The sequence below is a fragment of the Opisthorchis viverrini genome, assembly GCF_000715545.1.
Source record: "Opisthorchis viverrini unplaced genomic scaffold opera_v5_146, whole genome shotgun sequence".
Taxonomy (NCBI): domain Eukaryota; kingdom Metazoa; phylum Platyhelminthes; class Trematoda; order Opisthorchiida; family Opisthorchiidae; genus Opisthorchis; species Opisthorchis viverrini.
The window spans coordinates 79,149-100,208 of record NW_008751801.1 but is presented as its reverse complement, the minus strand read 5'-3'; the positions used below and the strand labels follow the sequence as shown (position 1 = coordinate 100,208).

Genomic DNA, 21,060 nt, shown 5'->3' with positions numbered 1-21,060 from the left:
GATTTCTTCAACTCTCGCGTAATCATCGACTCTGCGGTCCACTAGCCGCAGTATAAGAGATACGCGCTTCTTGACAAGTGATCTATGAGCTCGTGCAAGGAAAAAGTCGTTGACGTACGCATAGATACGGTCCAGCGTATTACACACACATACATTACTCATCTTGGAACATAATACTGCATTCGTGACAGTGTGTGTACTGGCCCGGCATAAATCATTGTCATCATTCCGCGCGTTGCCGCCGCTGCATTACTACCACCCCGCAAAATTACATACCCGTCTGATGCCGCGGTCCGTACTGCGTTCGGTCAGTTGGGGTAATGTTGAACAAGTAGTTAAGCAAAAAACGAACTCGAGTATAGCCAGGAAATAGTTTGTTCCATAAACGAATATACATATGTATATTTGCATATATAATTGTTAAACATCGTAAACTATTCTGCTAGCACGCAACTTGCGGCTTGACATTTACGTACGTTGGTGTATAGTTCATGTGTTGTGTGCATGTGTCTGCATCTCCCGCTCTACTGTGTCGCCCGTTACATCGAGCACTTAACTGCTAGTGAAGATTTTTTTAACATACGAAGCATTTGTTTATGTAAGAGAGGAGGTTGGTGATACTTGCATTTGGTAATTCTTTCTATTTTGCTACAGAAAAGCCACAGATTTCACAGATCAGCTCAAACCAAACTGTGAGTGTTGGAAAACAAGTTGTACTCAATTGCCACGCCACCGGAGATCCTTTGCCTCAAATCAGCTGGATTGCGAAGAGGATCGGTTTCACACTGTACACGCCGAAATTTGACCCGAACGAAAACGGAACTCCGGAAGCCCAATCTAATAGGGGTTTGCAATCTTCCAACTCCGAACTACAACATACAACAAAGCCCGATGGATCGATGCAAGATGAAGCCAATTCGGATCCAGTAATGGCCGCTCTGCTCTCTCGAAATGCACCCACTGATCAGAGTCGTGTGAAAGCCTACCCAAACGGAAGTCTGGTGATTAACCAAGCAAATTTACTTGACCAAGCGGAATACATTTGTGTGGCGAATAACACACATGCAGTTGAAGCTCGCTTAGGTCTATTTGTTCGCGTATTGTGTGAGTTGCCTTTGTAAACTGCACATTCGCCCTCTATTGCTTTCATGTTATTCATATAGCTTCAAGCGACTCCAACTGGCGTTTCACTGTGAAGAAACTTGTCGATATTTTGTTAGTTTACTATTGAGAGAGCAACTGCAGTATCTCCGTAACGCTATTTTTTACACAACTGTGCATTTAGAATGAAGACCACTGGTTAGTAAGAAATGTAAAATCATTAAAGCCTTGAGCCACCGTAACAGGTGTTACTGTACCCTCGTTGAATATGAAAAAAGCATACCGAGGTTGATTCCAACAGTGGTTGACCAAGCGCTGTCTTCTCTGCTGACTGATCATGCGCATTACATTGATTCCGCTACCTTATTCGCATGTGAATATGCGAAAGCTAATATGCACCCAGCACCCAACTTTACCTCTTAACGCGTCCCATATGCTGTTTTAAATAGATATATCAAGTGCCCTCGAGTTAAGTTTTTTATGTCGTGTTCGTGAGATTCTGCTTATTTTATAGTTTTTCTTGGTTAATTCTGAGCATGAATAATTCATCTATCGCGTGAGCGTTCCTTCTTTCTAAGACAATCTAACGTACCTCAGCATTACTAATCCGATGTTCCCACCAGACCTGGTCAATGCTTCGGAGACAGCGACACTGGCATCGCCCGTATGCCCTCTGCGCGTAGGGGCCACGTCTCTGATTCGTAAAGCAGTATGGGTCGCACCACCGCAGTGCAAACTCTTCCCTTGACAGACGAGCTTACGTCACATCGGCACCATAGGTGTCGGAGGTTGGCAAAAACTGCCCTGGCCTTTCCAATTCGAAAAAGAATCTCATCTCCAGCCAGTCCACCAGAACTCATACGCTGCCCAGGTGAACAAACTTATCTACCACGTCGATAGGCTCACCTGCAAGCATGAGGTGTGGGTTTGATCCCACCCAGTCTTGTAGCAACTCTTTAAATCTTGCAGGTTTGAAGCGCATGCCAAACCGTGCGGCATTTGGGAAGTATCTGAACCAAGGAGAGCATTATCGTCTGCATACTCAGTGCCTGTCCTTGCGCTCATTTTGAAAACTGGGATGACTTTCGAGGAGCTCCACTCGACTGGTATTCTGTTGCAACTCTTCTTCAGTAAGGTCGTGAGACTTTTCACAATGAACATGCCACCTTTTTCGAAGGGTGCAGGGCGTAGACCATCCGGGCCAGGTACCTTGCAGCGCTTTAGGATTGAAATCTCACGCTGGATTTCGTTTTTTGACGGTGTGTTGGTACCAGTGTTCCATTCGGGCCCAATGGGTCATGTTGAAGGAGTCCAGCTGAACTGTTCTTGGAAGTGCTCAGCCCACCGATCAAGACAGCGATTTGGGGAGTAAATTTTCGTTCCGTCATTTTCACATTTCGTCTCACTGACCTGCTTTCTATCGACCGGTCGGTCGAATCGGTGCGTCTGTTGCCTGCAGAGAAAGCCTTCATCTCATGAGTCTTCGAGATCCACCAGCATTCGCTGTCATTCTTCAAGCTCCTGATTATCCGATGTCCTTATTCTTCGCTAACGACAAACTCTGGCTTGGCCATTAGAATGCGTTTTCGGTCAGGTGTACGATAATCATTAGGATACATACGTCCGCGTTTTCAGTGAACGTTAGTTGCCTGCTAGTCACCTGTCCCTACTTTTGAGTTCACTTGACTAAACCACATAAAAGACATCTGTATTGATTGACTAACCACACTAAGACAAATTGCGTCCACTCAGTGGATTTTTAATCGGTTTTCTGAACCTGACATCTAGTGAATGATCGGTTATATTTACTCAACTTGAGCCAGCAGAATTTGATCGACTGGAAGGGGATGTAGTGTTAGCAGAGGAAAAATTCTAAGCAAAGCACTCTTCGTGTTTGCCAAGAGGAATGAGCTTTAGATTAGTAAATCTGGAGTATTCGAGGCCATTTTCAGGGCTGCCTGATGCAGTTAAGCCTTTGCTGAGGGCTAAAAAATCGTTCAGCTGTAGCACATTTTTGGCGCCCAACTGCCATGCCACCCGAGGTTTCACGAGGGCTGGGATACTGCCAGGTTGCTCAAGCCTAGACAGGGGAAGTCAAGTGGCAGAGGTCGGATTCGAACCACGGACCTTTCGACCTTGGGCCATCTCGCCCCAGCTGAGGGCGAAGGTCCACTCAGATCTTTGAAACAATTGCCTTTATAGCGTTTATATGGCAGTCCGGTCAGTGTATAGGAATAGTAGTACAAAGCCGATTTTCATAATCAACGCTGAATGCTGGTAATTCGGCTGTCAGATTTTACCCAGCTAAAGATTGCGTAGACATTTATTAACTGGCTCCTCTCGAAATTGTTTTTTTTTCAGTAGAAAGTTGCTATGGTTGCTGATGTTGGGACCAGTGTAGGCGACTTTAGACGTCCGATACAAGCTCGCAGCCTTGCACCGTCGCCTCTCTCATCAGACTATAAAATTATTTCAGCTCCGAGCGTATAAATAGAAAATGCAAAATCTCCGATAATTCTTGGACACTCTTTGAACTCATCTGTTGTGTGCACGTTAATTCGTGTACTCGACAACCGTTGACCTTGAGCCTTACGGCAGACCCATTCTAAGGGATTAGCCTTGACATATAAAATAGCACTTAACTATGCGTTCCTTCATCCTTCTACAGCCGCTAAATATCCCTTGCTTTTTTCGACATCGTGCATGTATATTAGCATATCAGCCAACAATATTTATACGTAGTAACTTCTGGAGTGAGTGCAATGTCCCATCGATACTAATTACGAGTGAAGTAAGTTGCTTGTAACTATGGATGCTTTCAGAGCGAGTTCAGCAGTCACATTCGACGATCCCCTTACTCCAGAAAATCCTTGTCGGAATGGCGTAAATACATTATATGAAATCAATAAAAGATGTGTAAAACCCAGGTGCTTAAAAAATCCCTAAAGTTAGTCTGATATGAATTATGTTGAAGTCCAATCTTCGTAAAGTTACCGTGCTTTTTGTAGGATAACTTAGCACAAATTTTAGAACTTGTGACACCAAAAAGCAGGGGTATATGGTATTTGTACAATTCTCCCGAGGTGAGTGTATCACTCCGCAACGACCTACCTGGCTGAGAGGTAGTGGAGAGGAAGATCTCTGAAAGGGGTCCGTGACGGGCCGTCCAAGTCCATTTATCCGAACGCACACACAGACAAAGAAACACAATTCCTCATGCCATCTATTACCCTCTGCGCTGTGCTACAGCGGTGGATGTGCGTCCTTTCTACCTTGGTGTTTCTTCCAACCTGAAGTAGGTTAGTGATTAATGTTTGCCTCGCTCGCATAGTCCAACACACTTCATTCGGAATGACCTTTAAAAACTAATTTATTCATGTTTTGGCCTCAGTTCCTTGACGCGTTTGGTGTTGCTTCGACACCGTGTACGCGTTTGTGCCTACGTCTGTGGTGCATGCCTGTCGAATCGGCCAATGTATGCTTCCTTCCCAAAAGACTGCACCAAACCGAAGTGCACATAAACATGCATCTCCTCGGGCCAGTCTAACTTCACGCAGTTTCCCCCAACTTTCGCTTTTCACATGTCTGCATTTTGTTCGTCTTTGCCTTACCCAGCCGCCGAGGACTACACGAGGCAACAACTCGGAGAAGAAAGTTCCGGTTCTAGTATGTTGAAAACAATTCTAACCGTTGTGGGTTGTGCCGTCACCTACTTGGGACTCATCATCGCGTTGACCGTGTTTTGCAGTATGAGAATGGTCCGAACACGTCGGAAACGGTCACACAAAGGTAAAAAAAAACAGTGTGTAGTTGTGGTGTGATGAGATGAAATATGTATTTTTGTATGCTTGTCCTAGCGAACGTGGTTTTTTTTGTATTCAGATCGTGTTCCAATCAAACGACCAGAGCCCTTTCGATCGAGTTTCAATGCTTGTATGATTAATTAATCCCTCAAGTAATGTAAGACAACGCTCAGAGATACACACACTCACACTTTGATATTTGATTGCACAAACAAACAAACAAACAAGCAACCACACACAACTCTGCAGTAATGTCGCTCTGGTTTATTCATCTTGGAAGAGTGCGGAACAAACAATTAATCACAAAGGTAGTGGAGCAGCAACCTGTGTGACGGTAGGATTAATGAATTATTGGGCGTGGTTGGATTCCGCGTCAACTTGTCCAAATAGTGCATGCAGCCGCATACAAAAACATGCGAAATGCAGCTGTGCAAAACCGAACATCGTAGGCACCAGCCTCAACAGGCCACTGCATATTCCTTGATCAACAGCATGCATGCATAATTAAATAGCACAAAATAAAAAATGATACAAAATAAAGAGTTGGAAACTGCCGTCTTGATTGACTGTCCCTGTTATCCCAAACGCCATTCACATTACTTCCCACCCGCATATCTGGACACCTGGGAAAGTCCAATCCAGTCCAGCTCGAATTATTCTCGGTGGGTATTCTCAGACATCGATTTCGCCCCCTGTCACCCAACTGAGCAATAGTACCGTTGTACCTGGGTTTTTGGTTGGTCCCTCGTTCACAATAACGGTCGAGGCTGACAGCTAATTAGATTGAAACAACTCCGGTACGCATCGATAGCGAAAGAGAGGTGACTGTTACCGCTGGACCGTACAGAATAAATCACCTAATGTGACGCTGTCACCGTTGTCTATGTGCAAACGTTCTAAGGGCATTGATTTACGACATCCGGACAATGTCTGTGTCGCGAATACAGCATGACACCGGCAGCAATAAAGCCATGTGACAAATGAAGTTGGAAGCGGCTGGGTTATTATTCTGTGGGCGTTTTTACGAACTTCCTTGGTAAATGCCACAAATCAAGCGTGCATTCGGAAGAATCTTGAAGTAGAGTGTTTATGCTGTTGGGTATGCTTACAGGATAAGCATTTATTTCTCATTAGGTAGGTGAACATGAGATGGAGGGTAGTTTAAAATTACCATGTATGAGGTATACGAGCTTCTGGCCACATATTTTTCCTAGCATTATTTTCTGTAGATCACTGACGACCACTGACTAAAGTAGCATCATGAAGCTTCGAAATGTTGTATTTTCGAAGGAAGCTGGGAGAGAGTTCAACCGATCTAACGCGAAGTGACGCCACAACTCTGGCAGAAACATAGTTACTTCAGCAGTCTGCAGGGCCTTCTGTCAAGTTTCCTTGGATCATCTGAGACGCCTTGGCATTTCTCCAACGGATACGCTTAATAATAAATTGTGGAGTCCTTTGTGAATTTTGGGTTTATTACATTTTCGTGCAAAGTTTATTTCCCTTCTAGGTGTGTATGTGACCCCATTAAATTCCGTGAATTAGCCTTTCCTTTGAAGGTACATTCTGCAGAGCCTAAATCTTGAGTCTACCGGATATATATATATATATATATATACGTATAGATGTATATGTGATTAGAGAACATGGCAACTGAGAGATTCAGCTCCCTGTCAAAATCAAATGGATATCCAAAATTTCTTGAAGTCTGGCCATTTTGGGTTCAAGTAGAACATACGTTTGACGGAAACTCTGGGACTGCGCCCGCCTGATGAGCCACATAGAGCAGGAAAACTGTCGTGGGCTGTCGAAGAGTTTTCAGCAACCTTATCAGTAGTGTGTTAGGCATATAAAATTATAGGCGACCTTATTTTATGATTGATCTGACTGAGCAGAATACCGAATCTCCCCCTCTAAGCCTTTAGTTTGGTTAAGTTCGACTCCCAGCTCCTTTAATTCTTATCCAATTAGCCTCATCCATTCTTCAGGTCATTTTATTCTGTGAACGAAGAGCTTTCATTTTCGTGGTACCTCAGTCATGCTAATATGGTGTAAAATATATATTTCAATGACGTTGCCACAGCAGCCTACAAAAAGTGGGTGAATATGATCACAGGTGTTATAGTAATAATGCTACCGATGTTGCGTACTACCTATTGATTTCGAGGTGCAAAATGGTCATCAGCTCGTTTCAAAAAGTCCATATTCGAAGCAAAAGAGTGACCATAAACGAGGAAGGGATATGTCTTACCCAGAAGAAGCTATTTAAACAATACAATCTGCCGAACTGGTGTGCCATCTTCAGTGATTGTTATGCGAAAACCTCAAAATGCTAAGACAAGAGTGCTTGTGTTTACTTAGGGAACAGATAACTCTAGAACCGCCGCTGTCGTCCAAGGAATTCACCGAGTGTGCTTAATCCCTGCCTGGGTTAAACTTCTGGTAACCTTTGGAAGCTTGGTCGATTACCTTTGGGAAAGGCCGAAGGCCTTTGAGCGAGAACTACAGTCCACTTAATAATTTCTAATCATCCCACCTTTACGTTTGATTATAAGCGATGCGCCTGCCTGGGTTCTAGCCACATGGGGACGGATTTCCAGTTATCACAAATCTAGACATTCTACCTACTAGACTACCATGAAATCTTCGTCGCAAAACAGTGCCAGTCAACTTCTGTATCGATCGACATACTTCTGCGTCTCAGTCACAAGGATTAACCTACACTTCGGTTGATTTGAAGCTTATGGAGCTACAAGTGGATCATCCGTTACCGCCCTCTACTGCCAGTTGACTGGGTAATTGTCCAAAGCTTAAGTAAGGTTAATTGGCATTCAAACGAACGACGAGGATGTCGGTTGCTATCACTGCGGCGATAGAGTTAATATTCATTCGCACATTTATTCACCGGAAGTAGGATGGAGAAAGAAACTGTGTACGGCCATTCCACATTTATTAGAGAACACCAAATACAGCGATCTAAAATGACATGATAGCGTCGTGTGCAGAAAGGTGTTTAGCTCCAACCCAATGAACATGCTCTTCACCCATGTTGGATTGATAAATTCGATAAAGACGGTAAATCCAGGCGCACGCAGCACCAATGAACCTTGGTGGGCGATTGTAGATGGTTCAGCTTCATCTTGGACGGAAAATAGGTAGAGGATGTTCCGTGCGGGAGTGAGTGCTTTGAAGTAAATCTTGAGAGCAATAACCCATGGTTACGACAGGTGGTTCGCTTACCAAATAGAAAAAAAAGTGAAACAAGTCACTAAGCCTATAATAGTTGACCAAATACGGCCGATTTGCGGTAAAACGTTGCACCAGTAAGTCACAGTAACCGGGTTAGTATCAGGTTCCAAACCTGGCTGCGCATCACTGCAAGCATTCTCAACCATGGTTTCAACCATCGCAAACACTGGAAACAAATTGTGTGACGCTTTTTATGACTGACCTTTATTTTGCTAGTCTTTGAATTGGTCTGGTACAGGAACCAACGGTGTATGAGCTGCTCTAGGTTGAAATTCGATACAATAACGCATGTACACAAGTAGTGAGCTATCGTTTAGGTGCAACCTATATATGCGGATACATTGATTTCTGTAAACATTTCATCCTCAAATGGGTACCAGCACTTTTGGCAGAGAAAAATAAACCGGAGCCCTCTCTATTATCAGTAAATAGAGGATTTTGATAGAAAGCAAGCGCTCTGGTTTGCTGAAGGTGGTGCCTATCACGTTTCCACAAACGCTGTCATGTTTCGAGTTTTTATGAGATTCACACTTAGCGTTGCTTTTCAATGGCTAGCTCAGTACGCATAGCAACTGACAGATTGGTTTGGCACTTCCGACAACTGGTAGATGGAAAGAACTTAGGTGGTCTTATAAAGTAGAATGCTAGCCTGGTTAAGCAGAGACGACACAGACATAACCAAACAGGTTACTTCCTTCAGAAGTATCTCAAAGTGGCGAAATCTTGTATCAACTTGGGGTTAGAACAACTTTTATTACTACCCGTACGTCAACCGAACGGTAAAAATGATGTATAGGATTTAAATTCGCGTGCCACGCAACCAAACTGGTCCAAGTGGCTTCTTCGAGAGCCTGGTAGTGATGAGGCACCTGTAGGCCAAGTGGTCGCAAATAAACCATCACAAGAGCAGATGTTCTCAGCTAGACACTGTGGACACTCCGCTCAGGAGGTATCAGTCAGCTGCAAGAAATTGAACCGGTGCATTGCTATACATACATATCCACACATATCGATATGCATAGTTTTCAAAAGTAAGGGAACTGACGGATAACACCTCCGTGTGTAATTCGATGCTAGCTCCTGGTGTAACGCCATCATGTTAACAGGACTCTGCGAGTTTGTTTGCTGACCTTGTCCCTCATATTTCCAACCCCAGCAGCACATCCATTTTCAAATGAAACCGGCTCCGTTGTCATCAGTGTGAACAGGCAAATCTGTGTCAAACGTTCCACACCCATCAGTAATTCACATTAAACGAGACGGGCCACCTCTTAAAGGGGGTACTTCCTAGAAGGGCGCGGCTCAGTCACTGGGAGTATCCTTTTTGTATACATGCCATTCCATTATCCATTCTGTGGCTTCTTACCTAAAGTAACAAAAACAAGTATTCACTCGGAAGCCATCAATTTAGATGCCAGCAGTATAACTTAACTAGGACGTAACTTGGAATAAGGACTCTATGGCTATGTGAATCATCGGACTGAAGTTGTAAGATGTCAACAAATGCCTAACGAAATTCGCTTAAAATCTGTTGTTCAGATAATGCGTAAAGCTAATGAAAACACTGGGGCCACACCCTACCAACGAGTCCCAAAACGAGCGAAACTGATATTTGGCTGTACTGTTACAATAACTGCATTATTGTGTCAACAAAATGTGATTAAGCCTAGACGTATTACACTACTCATAAGGTTGCTGAAAACTCTTCGATAACCGACGACCGGTTTCACCCTGCTTGGGGCTTATCAGGTAGTCTCAGTCCCCGAGCTTCCGTCAAACTCATGTTCTAATTGAACCCAAATTGCACTAATTTGGCGAAGTAAGCTCACTTGCATACTAATTTGATTTTGATGGTAGACTCACCTGGAACGGAACCCAGGTGAATCTCTTGTTTATGATGTTTTTGAGTAACTGAATGTGCTGCGCCAGGCCACCTCATGTTTCAGTTGGCCCGATATTTCATATATCACGATACATTTAATGAGTACCAAAATGAGCGAAACCGATATTCGACTGCAACCTTACAAGCAGTCCATGATTGTGCCAACAAAATATGACTACGCTTAGACGTATTACACTACTCACAAGATTGCTGAAAACTCTGAATACGGGTCACACGCACAGCTTGGCATAAATGCATGAGTGTTCGGCTGAATGCAGTACACACATGCACAAATGGGGGCCACTCCAAGTAGAAAATGAGACACTGATAAGCTAATTGAAAAATCTTTTAAACACCAAATATTCCCTCCATAATTGGTATACTTTGTGCAGCTGCATATTACAACAGTTGAGATGAACGTACAACTTTGACCAATTTTATGCTCGTTTTGGGTACAAGCATGTTGATTTTGAAGCGTTGCAGTGTGGGTCTTGAAGGTCTATAAGGGATTTGTGAAAGTGAAGCAGAAGTCCAAATGATCACTGAATAGCTTCCTAGCTTCCTAAGTCACATGACGCTGATTTCAGTCGCTTTCATCTCAGCTGGGTTTCGTTCAAGAATATCCATTACCATCCGCGGAACTATCTGTTTCTCCATATTTTCCTCTGGCTGAAACCTCGAGCAGTTATTCAGATTTCTACGGCAAATGTGTTTTCTCCCCATTGATCCTTGTTTTTCTTCGACATGCATTGATTTGTAGCGTTCTCAACAAACAGCTTTACAAAGGCCGAGACTTCATTAGTTTTAGTTTCGTTTCGTTCCGTCAATATTTTATGAGCTTTTAGGTTTTCACCGGTAAGGCTTGAAATGACTTCGCACTCAGAATAAATCATACAGTCACGTAAGCGTTAGCACTCAGCAATAATACCGCATAACTTCGACAATCCATATCTCTACCTGTCTGTTTTTAGAAAGCCGTTTCGGTCAACTGATTCAATTCCAAGTTCAGTTAATAAACGATTAAGGCCAACGAATTCATCTTCAGTAGGTGTACCATTTGGCTGTCGTATGCTAGCAGAATGTTATCACGCCATATGATTGGTTTGCGAAAGTGGTCCCCAATTTCTCGCCGCATCGGTTTCGCATAGACCATGAAAAAATACATTCTGGCTGCGTTGCTATGCTAATTTGATCTTCGACACAAACACTATGGTAATGTTTTTTGTACCCAGGCCAGCCGCAGCAGCAATCATGTATGATGCATCAGCTCGAAGTGCGCTTCCTCAGCAGAAGAATGAGAGTGCGGCTGAGCCCATTTTTTTCCGTACTGTCAAGTCGAAATCTGTTCCTTAACCTGGGAAACGCTGTATGCAAAGTTGTTGCGACGCGGTTTCTCGAGCTGATTGTGTTGTTCCTAGTCCGCTTTGTACGCTTGCCATCGTGACAAAAACAGCGAAATCTGTGGTCGTGAATTCGTGTTGGTGGTGACGGTGGCTGTGGTGGATGTGAATCCCAACATGCCCTGGAGCATCTGTCATAGCTTCCCACATTCGCAACACTTTGTTGATAGATGGTCGAAACAACATGGGAGAATTGGCGTCTCCCATTTGAACTCGCCGAGCTTACAGCGAAAAGAACATGGTCGTTGAATTTAAATTTTTACTCTCCTAGTGTCCGACATGGTAACACAGCCTAAATATTTCTACGGCTTATTGTTGTGGTAGTCACTGAGAGCTAATTTTTGTTATCCTTTCCCCTATTTAAAGTACCGAAAGTGCATGAAAATGGCCAGCTGCTGACCCAACTTGGTGAGCCAAATTGTCCAAACGGAGCGACCGGGAATTCGCAAGACAGTGGTGGTTGTCACGCCAACACACTTGATTCCGGTTTCTTTTTGCAAGGCACCGGGTCCGGTGCTAGTGCACCGGGAAGTGCATCATTTGGTCCTTTGCCAGGTCAACCGCAGATTTTCCATCCGCACTATCATCGTGCCACAGATCCTCTACTTGGTACCATTAGTAGCGGACGTAATTACCAAGACTCCGATGGTCATCGAAACGTAACTTCCCATTCAAGCATTACGCCAAACGGAATGGGATCTGCATGCTCTCAACTTCCGTCTGTCAATCAACAAGATAGTCAGGAATGGTGGCCCTGGAAGAACCAGGGATTTTTTAATGCCGCTGAAATGCAACTGAAAGTTCCACATGGAACACCGGCCAGCCCTTTGGAAATGATATCAGAACCCAATCCAGATAGTGTGGGAATGAATTCCCATGAATATATGCACTCGCATCAAATGAACATGCCTGGTTGTGCATATATGTACAATGGTCGTAACAATGGAGTCGAAAATAGTACCAATGCCACGACAGCTTCTGATTCACAACTGATGTCAGCGCCACCTCCAACTCCATTGGATTCACGCTCGCACTTCAGTGGGATCTCATCAGGCAATTCTACCAGTTTATACTCACGTTCATTATTGAGTGGTGCTTCAAACGTTGGACCATCCCCCAGGGGGGATGGTGCACAAACAGTGAACGATAACTACTCACCCTATGGCGTTGTCAACGGCGCAAGTACCATCAGTCAAGCAGAGCGGATGCATTATCCACGCTGTGAGCTAAAGGTTGAAGGAATACTGGGTAAGTGATTGGTTATCAACAGCGTATCATTTTTGCGTCATGCAGTCAGAAATATGGGAGTCATTACCACAGACACAAGACCAGGCTTTTAAGCTGGGTCTCCACAGCAATGAAGTCTCCTTGATCGGGCGTACAAGCACATTCAGAAGGTTCTTTTGTCTAACTTAGCTAAAGACAACGACTTAAATTCCGTAGACACACAAGTCAACCACTGTTGACGCTCAAAAGAAGCTAGTAACTGGGCTCTCCTTGGGGCCAAAAATGCCGAAGTCTGTTATGCCATCATGTTTCCCACCACAAGATCTCATGATTGGACCGTAGTTATGAACCTTCCAGTGAGCGATTCGCACAACGTTTAGTTCTTCAAGAAGAAAGGTATTCTTCCTTTAACAAACAAGCAATGCAAGCTACTCTGGAGAGACCTGTTGAGAGAACCTAACAAAAGTAACCCCTTCTGGAAGGTCATACTTTCTTGGAAAGGCTTTGCCGTTGTAATATGCCGCATACAGCCCACCAAGTTTGATCTATTCCACGTCTAGTTACTATACTGTTTGACAGTGAGCGCCTTTGTCAGGTTTTGAAACGAATGTCAAGAGACAACACATACATTGCAAGTGGCTTTTTCACTTCCAGGAAAAGGCGTATTCGGAGACGTGTTTCTGGCACGCGCACGCCACATCCAAGAAGAAGAGATGCAGTCATTGGTCCTAGTCAAATCGTTGATCTCTCATGAATCTAGTCATATCAATGAGTTTCATCGCCAATTGGAAATGTTCGGCAAACTGAATCATGACTGTGTGGCGCGTCTCTTGGGAGTATGTATGGAACAGGAACCATTCTACATGCTTCTGGAATACTGTGAATGGGTAAGTTCTCGTGTTTATAGCCTTTCAGGCAATGCGGACATACTCCGGCGTATGCAGCAGTCATATTTCATAATGTTTAACTGTTTTTATTTCATCCACGTTTGTTACTTCACTACTAAATGTTATTGTGCCTAGTACAGCTTCATTCATTCATTCTGCAATCAAAATAAAGGTGAAACACCCACATAGCACTTCTCCGTTCACCTTGATTGGCATCCAAGGTGGAGTTCACTAGCAGAAACCTCGAATCCATTCTGTTGCTTGCAAAAAGTGTTTTTACTGAAGGAACAACACTGTTTTTTGTGAGAAGCGCGATTCAAAAGAACGGGGGCTATTTCCACTTTTGACGTATTGTCTGCTCGAACGTTAAATGTGCGATTAAACCGCAGTATGTATGTATCCTGAATGTTACAAAGAAAAGCATATTTCCGAAATGCAGTCTGCTATTTCATTCAAGTTGCCTAAATCACAGACAGGTGATCCTTAGTTTCCCAAGGAAACCTTTCCTTGCGTGAACATCTTTCTGCGAGCCCCCGTACCATTGATTCCGCTTTGGACTGTGTGACAACGGCTCACACCGTATTCATTCTCGGTCTTTCCGCTGCTTTGCCATGCGTCACTAATAGACTACTAAATTTGGCAAGGTACAAACATTCTCACGGGGAACCACTAGAAAACTGTATACAAACCGATGATTAATTGTTTTATTTCGGGCGAGTAGAACTCGGTTAGCTGTAGTTAGCAAATATACACTCATTTGCAAACTAATTTGGTTTTTTCGAGAGACTCACTTGGAACCCAGCTGAATCTCTTGTTTGTGACGTTCTCAGGTCGTGGGCTGTCGACGGATTTTCAGCAACCTTATCAGTAGCATATTACAAAGATGTACATGTATGGAGATATCTCGAATATCGTAGCGACTGAAACATGAGGCGGCCTGGTGCAGCACANTCACAAACAAGAGATTCAGCTGGGTTCCAAGTGAGTCTCTCGAAAAAACCAAATTAGTTTGCAAATGAGTGTATATTCGCTAATTTCGTGCAATTTGGTTTCAAGCAGAACATAAGGTTGATGGAAGCTCGGGGACTGCGCCTGCCTGATGAGCCCCAAAAACGGCGAAACCGGTCGTGGGCTGTCAACGGATTTTCAGTAGCCTTATGAGTAGTACATTACAAAGATATACATGTATCGGTTAGCTGTAATTTGTGGAAACAATGAAATCAAGTTGTGGCTATCATCATCCGGGTACTTTTTTCTGTTGTCGAAGTATTAAGCCTCGGAAACGAAACGTTGCTTGCTGTCGTGCTGAATGACTTTTTCAAGCACGGTGGATTTCCATTGTGAAAGGAAGTTCACCGTAAAGCCTATTCCCTTTGGGGTATTTCTTAGGTGAAGAAACTACAAGGCACCTAAGCCATCACTTGTTTCACGGTGTTTCCTTAGGATGGCTGTCTTATAAAGAGTGAATAATTTACGGTGGACATACAGTAGGTTCAACCCTACGATATAGAAAATTGTTTTCGATCGGGAAAGTCACTTCAAATCGCATATATCCAATCTCTCAGCTCGACATTAGACATCTAATTAGAACCTAAACATTATCAGTTATTGATCATTTCGCTTAATGTTCCCTGGTTTAAATACCAATCAACAAATTGAATAGCTGGGGAACCATGATGAACGAATGGCATGTAAGATCAAAGCAACTCAGAAGTTCGCACGCGGAAATGCTGGCAGGTTTCGAACCCAACTCTGGCTTTCGATTGCTGCTGTCTATCTAGGCTTGGGGAAGCCGATGGTATCCCAATCCTCAGGCCTCCTTCGAGTTGCATGGCGACTATGTACCGCAATCGGGCTAGGAATAAGCCACTAACAATAACAATAGTATGATTGCTAGATGCCACTCGCACGCCTACATGCGTATCTCTTGTGTCCCTGTTAAAATGTTTTTGGTGTGTTATCCTATTAGTTTTATGGTCTAGTTCTTTGTATTCTTATTATTTGTACCTTGCATCCGTTTAAGTTTTGAAATAACAACTTTTATTGTGCGCCAAACAGGCTATTCTCTACAATCGAGTTTGTGTTCAACCCGCCGCATTCCGGCAAGCAATTTTGTGATAATCTTTGAAAATCGAGTGCTTGTTTCGATGTATATTGTGACGCTTTTTTTTGGTTCCAACTTTAGGGTGACCTGAAAATGTTCCTCCGTCGAATTCGCGAGAGCGACGCCCAGACATGCAAATTGCTATCGGTTACTTACGCACAGAAATTGAAAATGTGCCACAAACTTGCATGCGGCATGGAACATTTCTCCCAACTACGTTGCGTTCACCGTGATCTTGCTGCCAGAAATATCCTTCTCACACAGGAAATGGATCTGAAGATTTCGAGCTTAGGTTTAGCTCGTGATGTCTACGCCTCAGAGTACTACCACATACCCAATGGTGACCAGTTCATCCCCTTGCGTTGGCTAGCTCCGGAACTAATTGTCGAGGCACTACCAGTCAGCCGCCCTGGCGTGAATGCTAATCAGCTAGACTACGGGCATTCATTTGCTGGTCCATCTCTGCCCTATACCATTCAGTCTGACGTGTGGGCGTTTGCCGTTGTTGTCTGCGAGATTTTCTCACTCGCCACTCTACCGTTATCTCGCCTAACAGATCAAGAAATCATTGTGGCCGGCCGCCACACTGCACTGACCGCGCATGAAAACATCGCAAAAGACCCGAATCATGTTCCTTTGCGGCCAGATATTCCGGCTGAAATTCCGCCGGAGTTGAGTAACTTACTGTTACGTTGTTGGTCTCCGGTGGCACGGCAGCGGCCTGATTTCAGGGAAGTTGCCTCTGTTCTCCGTGATCTTGTTCCATGATTTTCGAATAAGACGGGCATTTGGATTTTTAGAAAAAAGTTTCATTCGCCTACACGTTGCCTCGGTTCTGGATCAGCTTCAGTTTACTTTTCTCCGTTATGTGGGAAATCAGGGTTTAAAATTCTCCTATCTCCACAGCTTACAACCATAAAAGCAGGTATACTGAACTCTCTTATTTGTAAATATGTATTGCATAGCTCAGTACTGACTATTTGAGTTCCCTCGACTTGTGACCGGTGAACGTTCTACAGCTGCCCACAAATTTCCAACCTAGTTTCCCACTACTTACCCACTACGTTACCAAATTTTCCCGAGGTTGTACTCGGTGTAGTAATTTCCTTCAGCCACCCATCGGAAGCCTAATGTCAAATGCCCTTGGGACTGTTGCTGAGAGGTGATTCAGACGACAAACAGCCAATAAAATAACGACCGGAGTAGTTGTACAGCCATCGCCCATACACAGCTCCACATAGGTGGTGTCTCTCTTGATACCAGAACACCAAAACACATTTCCTATCAGCTTCCACTTGTCACGTTCTCTTTGCGAAATTTCATAACCTGATCTTCAGTTGCATTTTATCCGGTATATTTTGTACATATTTGAACGAGTCCCTGATTTATTTCTCCCTCCCTTTCCGTTTCATCTGTATAATATCTGACATTTCGCATGCGTTAAACACAGACATACATACAAGGACGACTTTTCCCACAATTCTAGCTTTGTCTCATGCGAAATGCCAACAGAGTGATGTCGGACGTTTTATAAAAGCAGCAAAGCACAATAATTCTAGCTTCATGATTCTACTACGGTTGCACAGGTAAGCCTAACTGATGTAAGCGATGTCTCTTTTCCCAGTGGTCGTTCCATAATTTTCCTGATGTTTGGGAAAGTCGCTGTTGGTTTATTTGGCCCGCCCAATTGTGGTGAGTGAAGTCTTGACCGATGATCTTGATACACTGTTTCGAACAGGTATGTTTGATTGTCGTTCTGCTCCCCTCTCCTCAAACATACACACACTTTATGATACAATAAAGTTGAACGAGACTAAGCAAAGTGACTAATGCTGACCAGGAGCCATCATTGCATAGACTGGTGTAACCCACTAGAAACAAATGGTATCGGCCAAGAATTTAACGGAATCAATTGTCTGTTTACCTTGGACTTTAAATGGATGTCGGAGCTAGAGCAGAATCCCTCGTACTCAAGTAAGTCACTGATCGAATTTCTCAGCTTTCGGAGATTACGGCTACTTTATGAGCCCCACAAATTAGTGAAACCGGTTAAAGGAAGAAGGCCTCGGCTGCAGAGTTTTTTTTCGCTAAAAAATGCCAACTGACCAGTTACAGACTATTGGACGGGGAAGCAAAACTCTCATATGCATCTTATTGACAAAAACTGAACATCCACGTTCTCCTGAACGCGTCTTCCTGAACTTTCCTGGATATTCATTGACTGCGGCTGAAATCCAAGCAAATGCTACAAAGCAACTCCGCAAATCCCGCAATAGATCTCCCTTTTCAAGGGACGCAAAGCGAATTTACAAGAAGAAAACTTACTACTCGCATGCCTCCCACATCAGTAGTGAGCTGTATGTGGAATTTGGGTAATGATCCTGAATTAATTTGCAAGCAAGTAAATTGATATTGGATTTCATTTGTTGCAGCCTACAGCATAACTGCCATGACCAATCGACTGTCCATTATTCAGCTTCCGGAAGGTTCAAGGTTTAGTCATTTGCACTGGGTGACATAAGAAGCTAAGCCGCATTGTTCTTGATAGCACCTCTTGTGAAAGGCACCCGAATGGGTCGCACTGTAACTAGTTATGATGAGGCTATGTGTACTAAGATAATATTTGCAATAATAGCATGAAATAATCCAACTGCTTTATGGTTGGGTACGATCATTATCTGCACGTTTCGAATGGTCTTTCGTAATAAGACCCATGAGCCCTGTCGAAATTCGGAAACAAAATTTGCCATAGTGTATAGGGCTTTTAGTTAGCGTCATTCATCATCATTGATAGCATGATATAAGTCTTCAACCTCGATGCTTCGCTGCCGTACAACATGATCTATTTGAAAGCCTTATTGTGAAGAAAAGAATAGAGGTGAACGCGGAAGGGACTTAGTACTAGTATACTACAATAATTCCGAGGTGTCTACACATCCACACACTCATTCAGACAAGTTGGATAGAAACTGACAACAAGATCGTAATTGACATCGGTTGCCAGCCGTACCTTGCAGCGTTTCCAACCACGCAGAGTGAGGATCACGCGGTCCCCATCCTGGGTTGCGAGGAGCACCGACAGCACTCAAGCGTTTCGCAATCTCCTTCACAACCCCCGGTTAACCAGAATCCTAACGTGCCTTGTTTGGACCCAAAAGGTAAAGCAAGCACTTCACACATTTCCAGACGGCAAAAGAGTAGAAAGGGTGAATAAATCCTTCATTGGTCTTACTTAAACATGTGTGTGGGATTAAAGTATAATATTTTAAATTTAAAAACGAATGAATAGTTATGCGCATTGGTAGGGCAAGCCGTGTGACGCACAAACTGACGGTTCTCACTGTTGACCGTGACTGCTCCCAGTCTACCGCGAGTACTCGAAATTTCCTAACCACGTAGGCGAAAATAACGGTAACTAATGGTAGAAATATTAACCACAATCTGACTTTCAGAGTTACACATTCTAAAAATGATCGTAAATACCCGACAATGGACCAAGTCAATAACTGAGTGCTAAGTATCTATTACTGAGCGTAAATCAAGGACATATAAGATTACCTGGAGTAAACAAGCAATGGTAGGTCAAGAAAAGTTCCCGTTAGCGTACTGACCAATCTTCATAGCATCGGATTCCTTACTGCTAGGAGTAGAGCTGCGTTTATAAATCTCGTGATCTTAAGGCTTGTATATGAACAATTACATAGGTTACCTTCAGCTCAGATCTGTTGCATCAAACAACGGCTATGTGGAATACTTTGACGTATTTGGGAAAGCCCACTTGAGTGACGCGCAAAATCACAAGCCAGAAATTGTGAATTCTTGAGATTTACCAATGAAATGCGGGACTACATATATAAAATACTTAATAAAAGGGGCACAAACCCCAAATTATAGGGGGGTTCCGTCTAAATTGTTGCACGAGTTAGTGCAATTGCAAAGAAAGCCTGGAGAATACAGCACATCAATCTTAATTGGCGACACACGCCTGCACACAGACAAGGGAGGGGTTTGACCGGGGGAAATGAAGCACAGACTAAGTAGGAAGCGTGGAATCTGTGCGCGGCAGTGCATAGTGACATCCCAGTCGGCCTTGTCTGACAAACAATTCAGTGCCAAAATTACATGCAGTATACCTTGGGGGAGATTTCAAGGCACGGAGACAACGCTTCCCCACCAACATACTGGCTCTCTAGAAGATTTCTTAAAAACAGCAAGATTTTCGGGCCACAAAATTACTTGCAAGATAAGAAAGCCTTCTCTCGACAGCACATGAATCTGATGTCAGCTGAATTACCATATATCTGCGAAGTATCCCCGTAACAAATCGTAGATCCCAAACTCATTTATGTGTACCCTAGGCATGTTGGACACCTATTATTATAGACTGTCTTTTACATAACCCTTCATTTAGCAATGTTAGGCATGTCTTAACGTGACTTTACCTGTGATAGAAATGATATACTGGTGTGAAAATCACACCAGCGACTTTGATCTGAATGTAACATAATCAGGAACACGTGTCCAACTTTGGGTCTGTGATAAAGGCAGTGCACAGAAGAAGTCAGAATGTGATCTTGGACAGAAGTCTCAGGAATAGTAAGCTCCTGAAGCTTTCAACTTTCAGAGCTTCAAGCAGCAAGTACTGGGGCTAAGCGTTAACTGACACAGCAGACTTTAGGTGTACAGAGACCTTTGAATTGAAAATGAAAGATCAAGACATTTTTGTATATTTCTTTTGTCGAAACATCTTATTGCCAACGGTGGCAACTTCTTCAACGGAAAGAAGACGATCCGCGAGTCTCATATTCAGTGTTACCAAACGACCATCACATCAACTTAGACATTACTTTGGAAACATAAGGGTTTTTTAAACTAAGAGATGAGCAAATTGCACAAAACTGTATCTAGTGGGAAAACCGAGGCTATAAATACTCTCATGAGGATGCATTTCGTGGTCAAAGTTTGACGTGGTTGGAATAAGGAAACCAAATGAGGTTCACCCTTCGATGGTAGTTACGATTTAGTACATTGGAATCTGGTCACCCCGCCATCGGTGAGTTGCCCCAAGGCTTGATATTCTCCCATTTCAACAACTCATCTTCGCGCCCTTTCACGAAAGCTTTCTTAACTGGCTGTCGGCTCCAGATTGAGTTATTGAAAAAAACACGTTACTTATCCTATGAAAACCTAAATATTCACTTTCCCAGAAAGGTTTGCTGAAAAATCGGTGGAATTACTGTTTGCAGCTTTGGGGTTTGCAGGCTAGGTTTTTTGGTCAAAATCACACCCCTCTCGTTTGAACGGTCGCCCTCCTGTTCCGGCCCCTCTTGCCCAGTGGGTTTAAGCGTGTGTGACGCCACATGATTGGCGGGTCAATCGATCGTCACATTTAGGACACATACTGGGT

General features: G+C 43.6%; 1 protein-coding gene across 1 annotated transcript in view; it reads left to right on the top strand.

The window, feature by feature from the left end:
• T265_14114 (hypothetical protein) overlaps positions 1–17,173 on the top strand; it is a gene marked incomplete at both ends in the record, with an annotated part of 74,771 nt that extends 57,598 nt beyond the window's left edge. Inside the window, 5 exons of the mRNA XM_009172105.1 lie at positions 655–1,083; positions 4,717–4,890; positions 11,802–12,683; positions 13,317–13,549; positions 15,735–17,173. Of these exons, the coding sequence (XP_009170369.1) occupies positions 655–1,083; positions 4,717–4,890; positions 11,802–12,683; positions 13,317–13,549; positions 15,735–16,421 (2,405 nt within the window). The remainder of the gene's footprint in view (positions 1–654; positions 1,084–4,716; positions 4,891–11,801; positions 12,684–13,316; positions 13,550–15,734) is intronic.
• Positions 17,174–21,060: the final 3,887 nt, after the last annotated feature.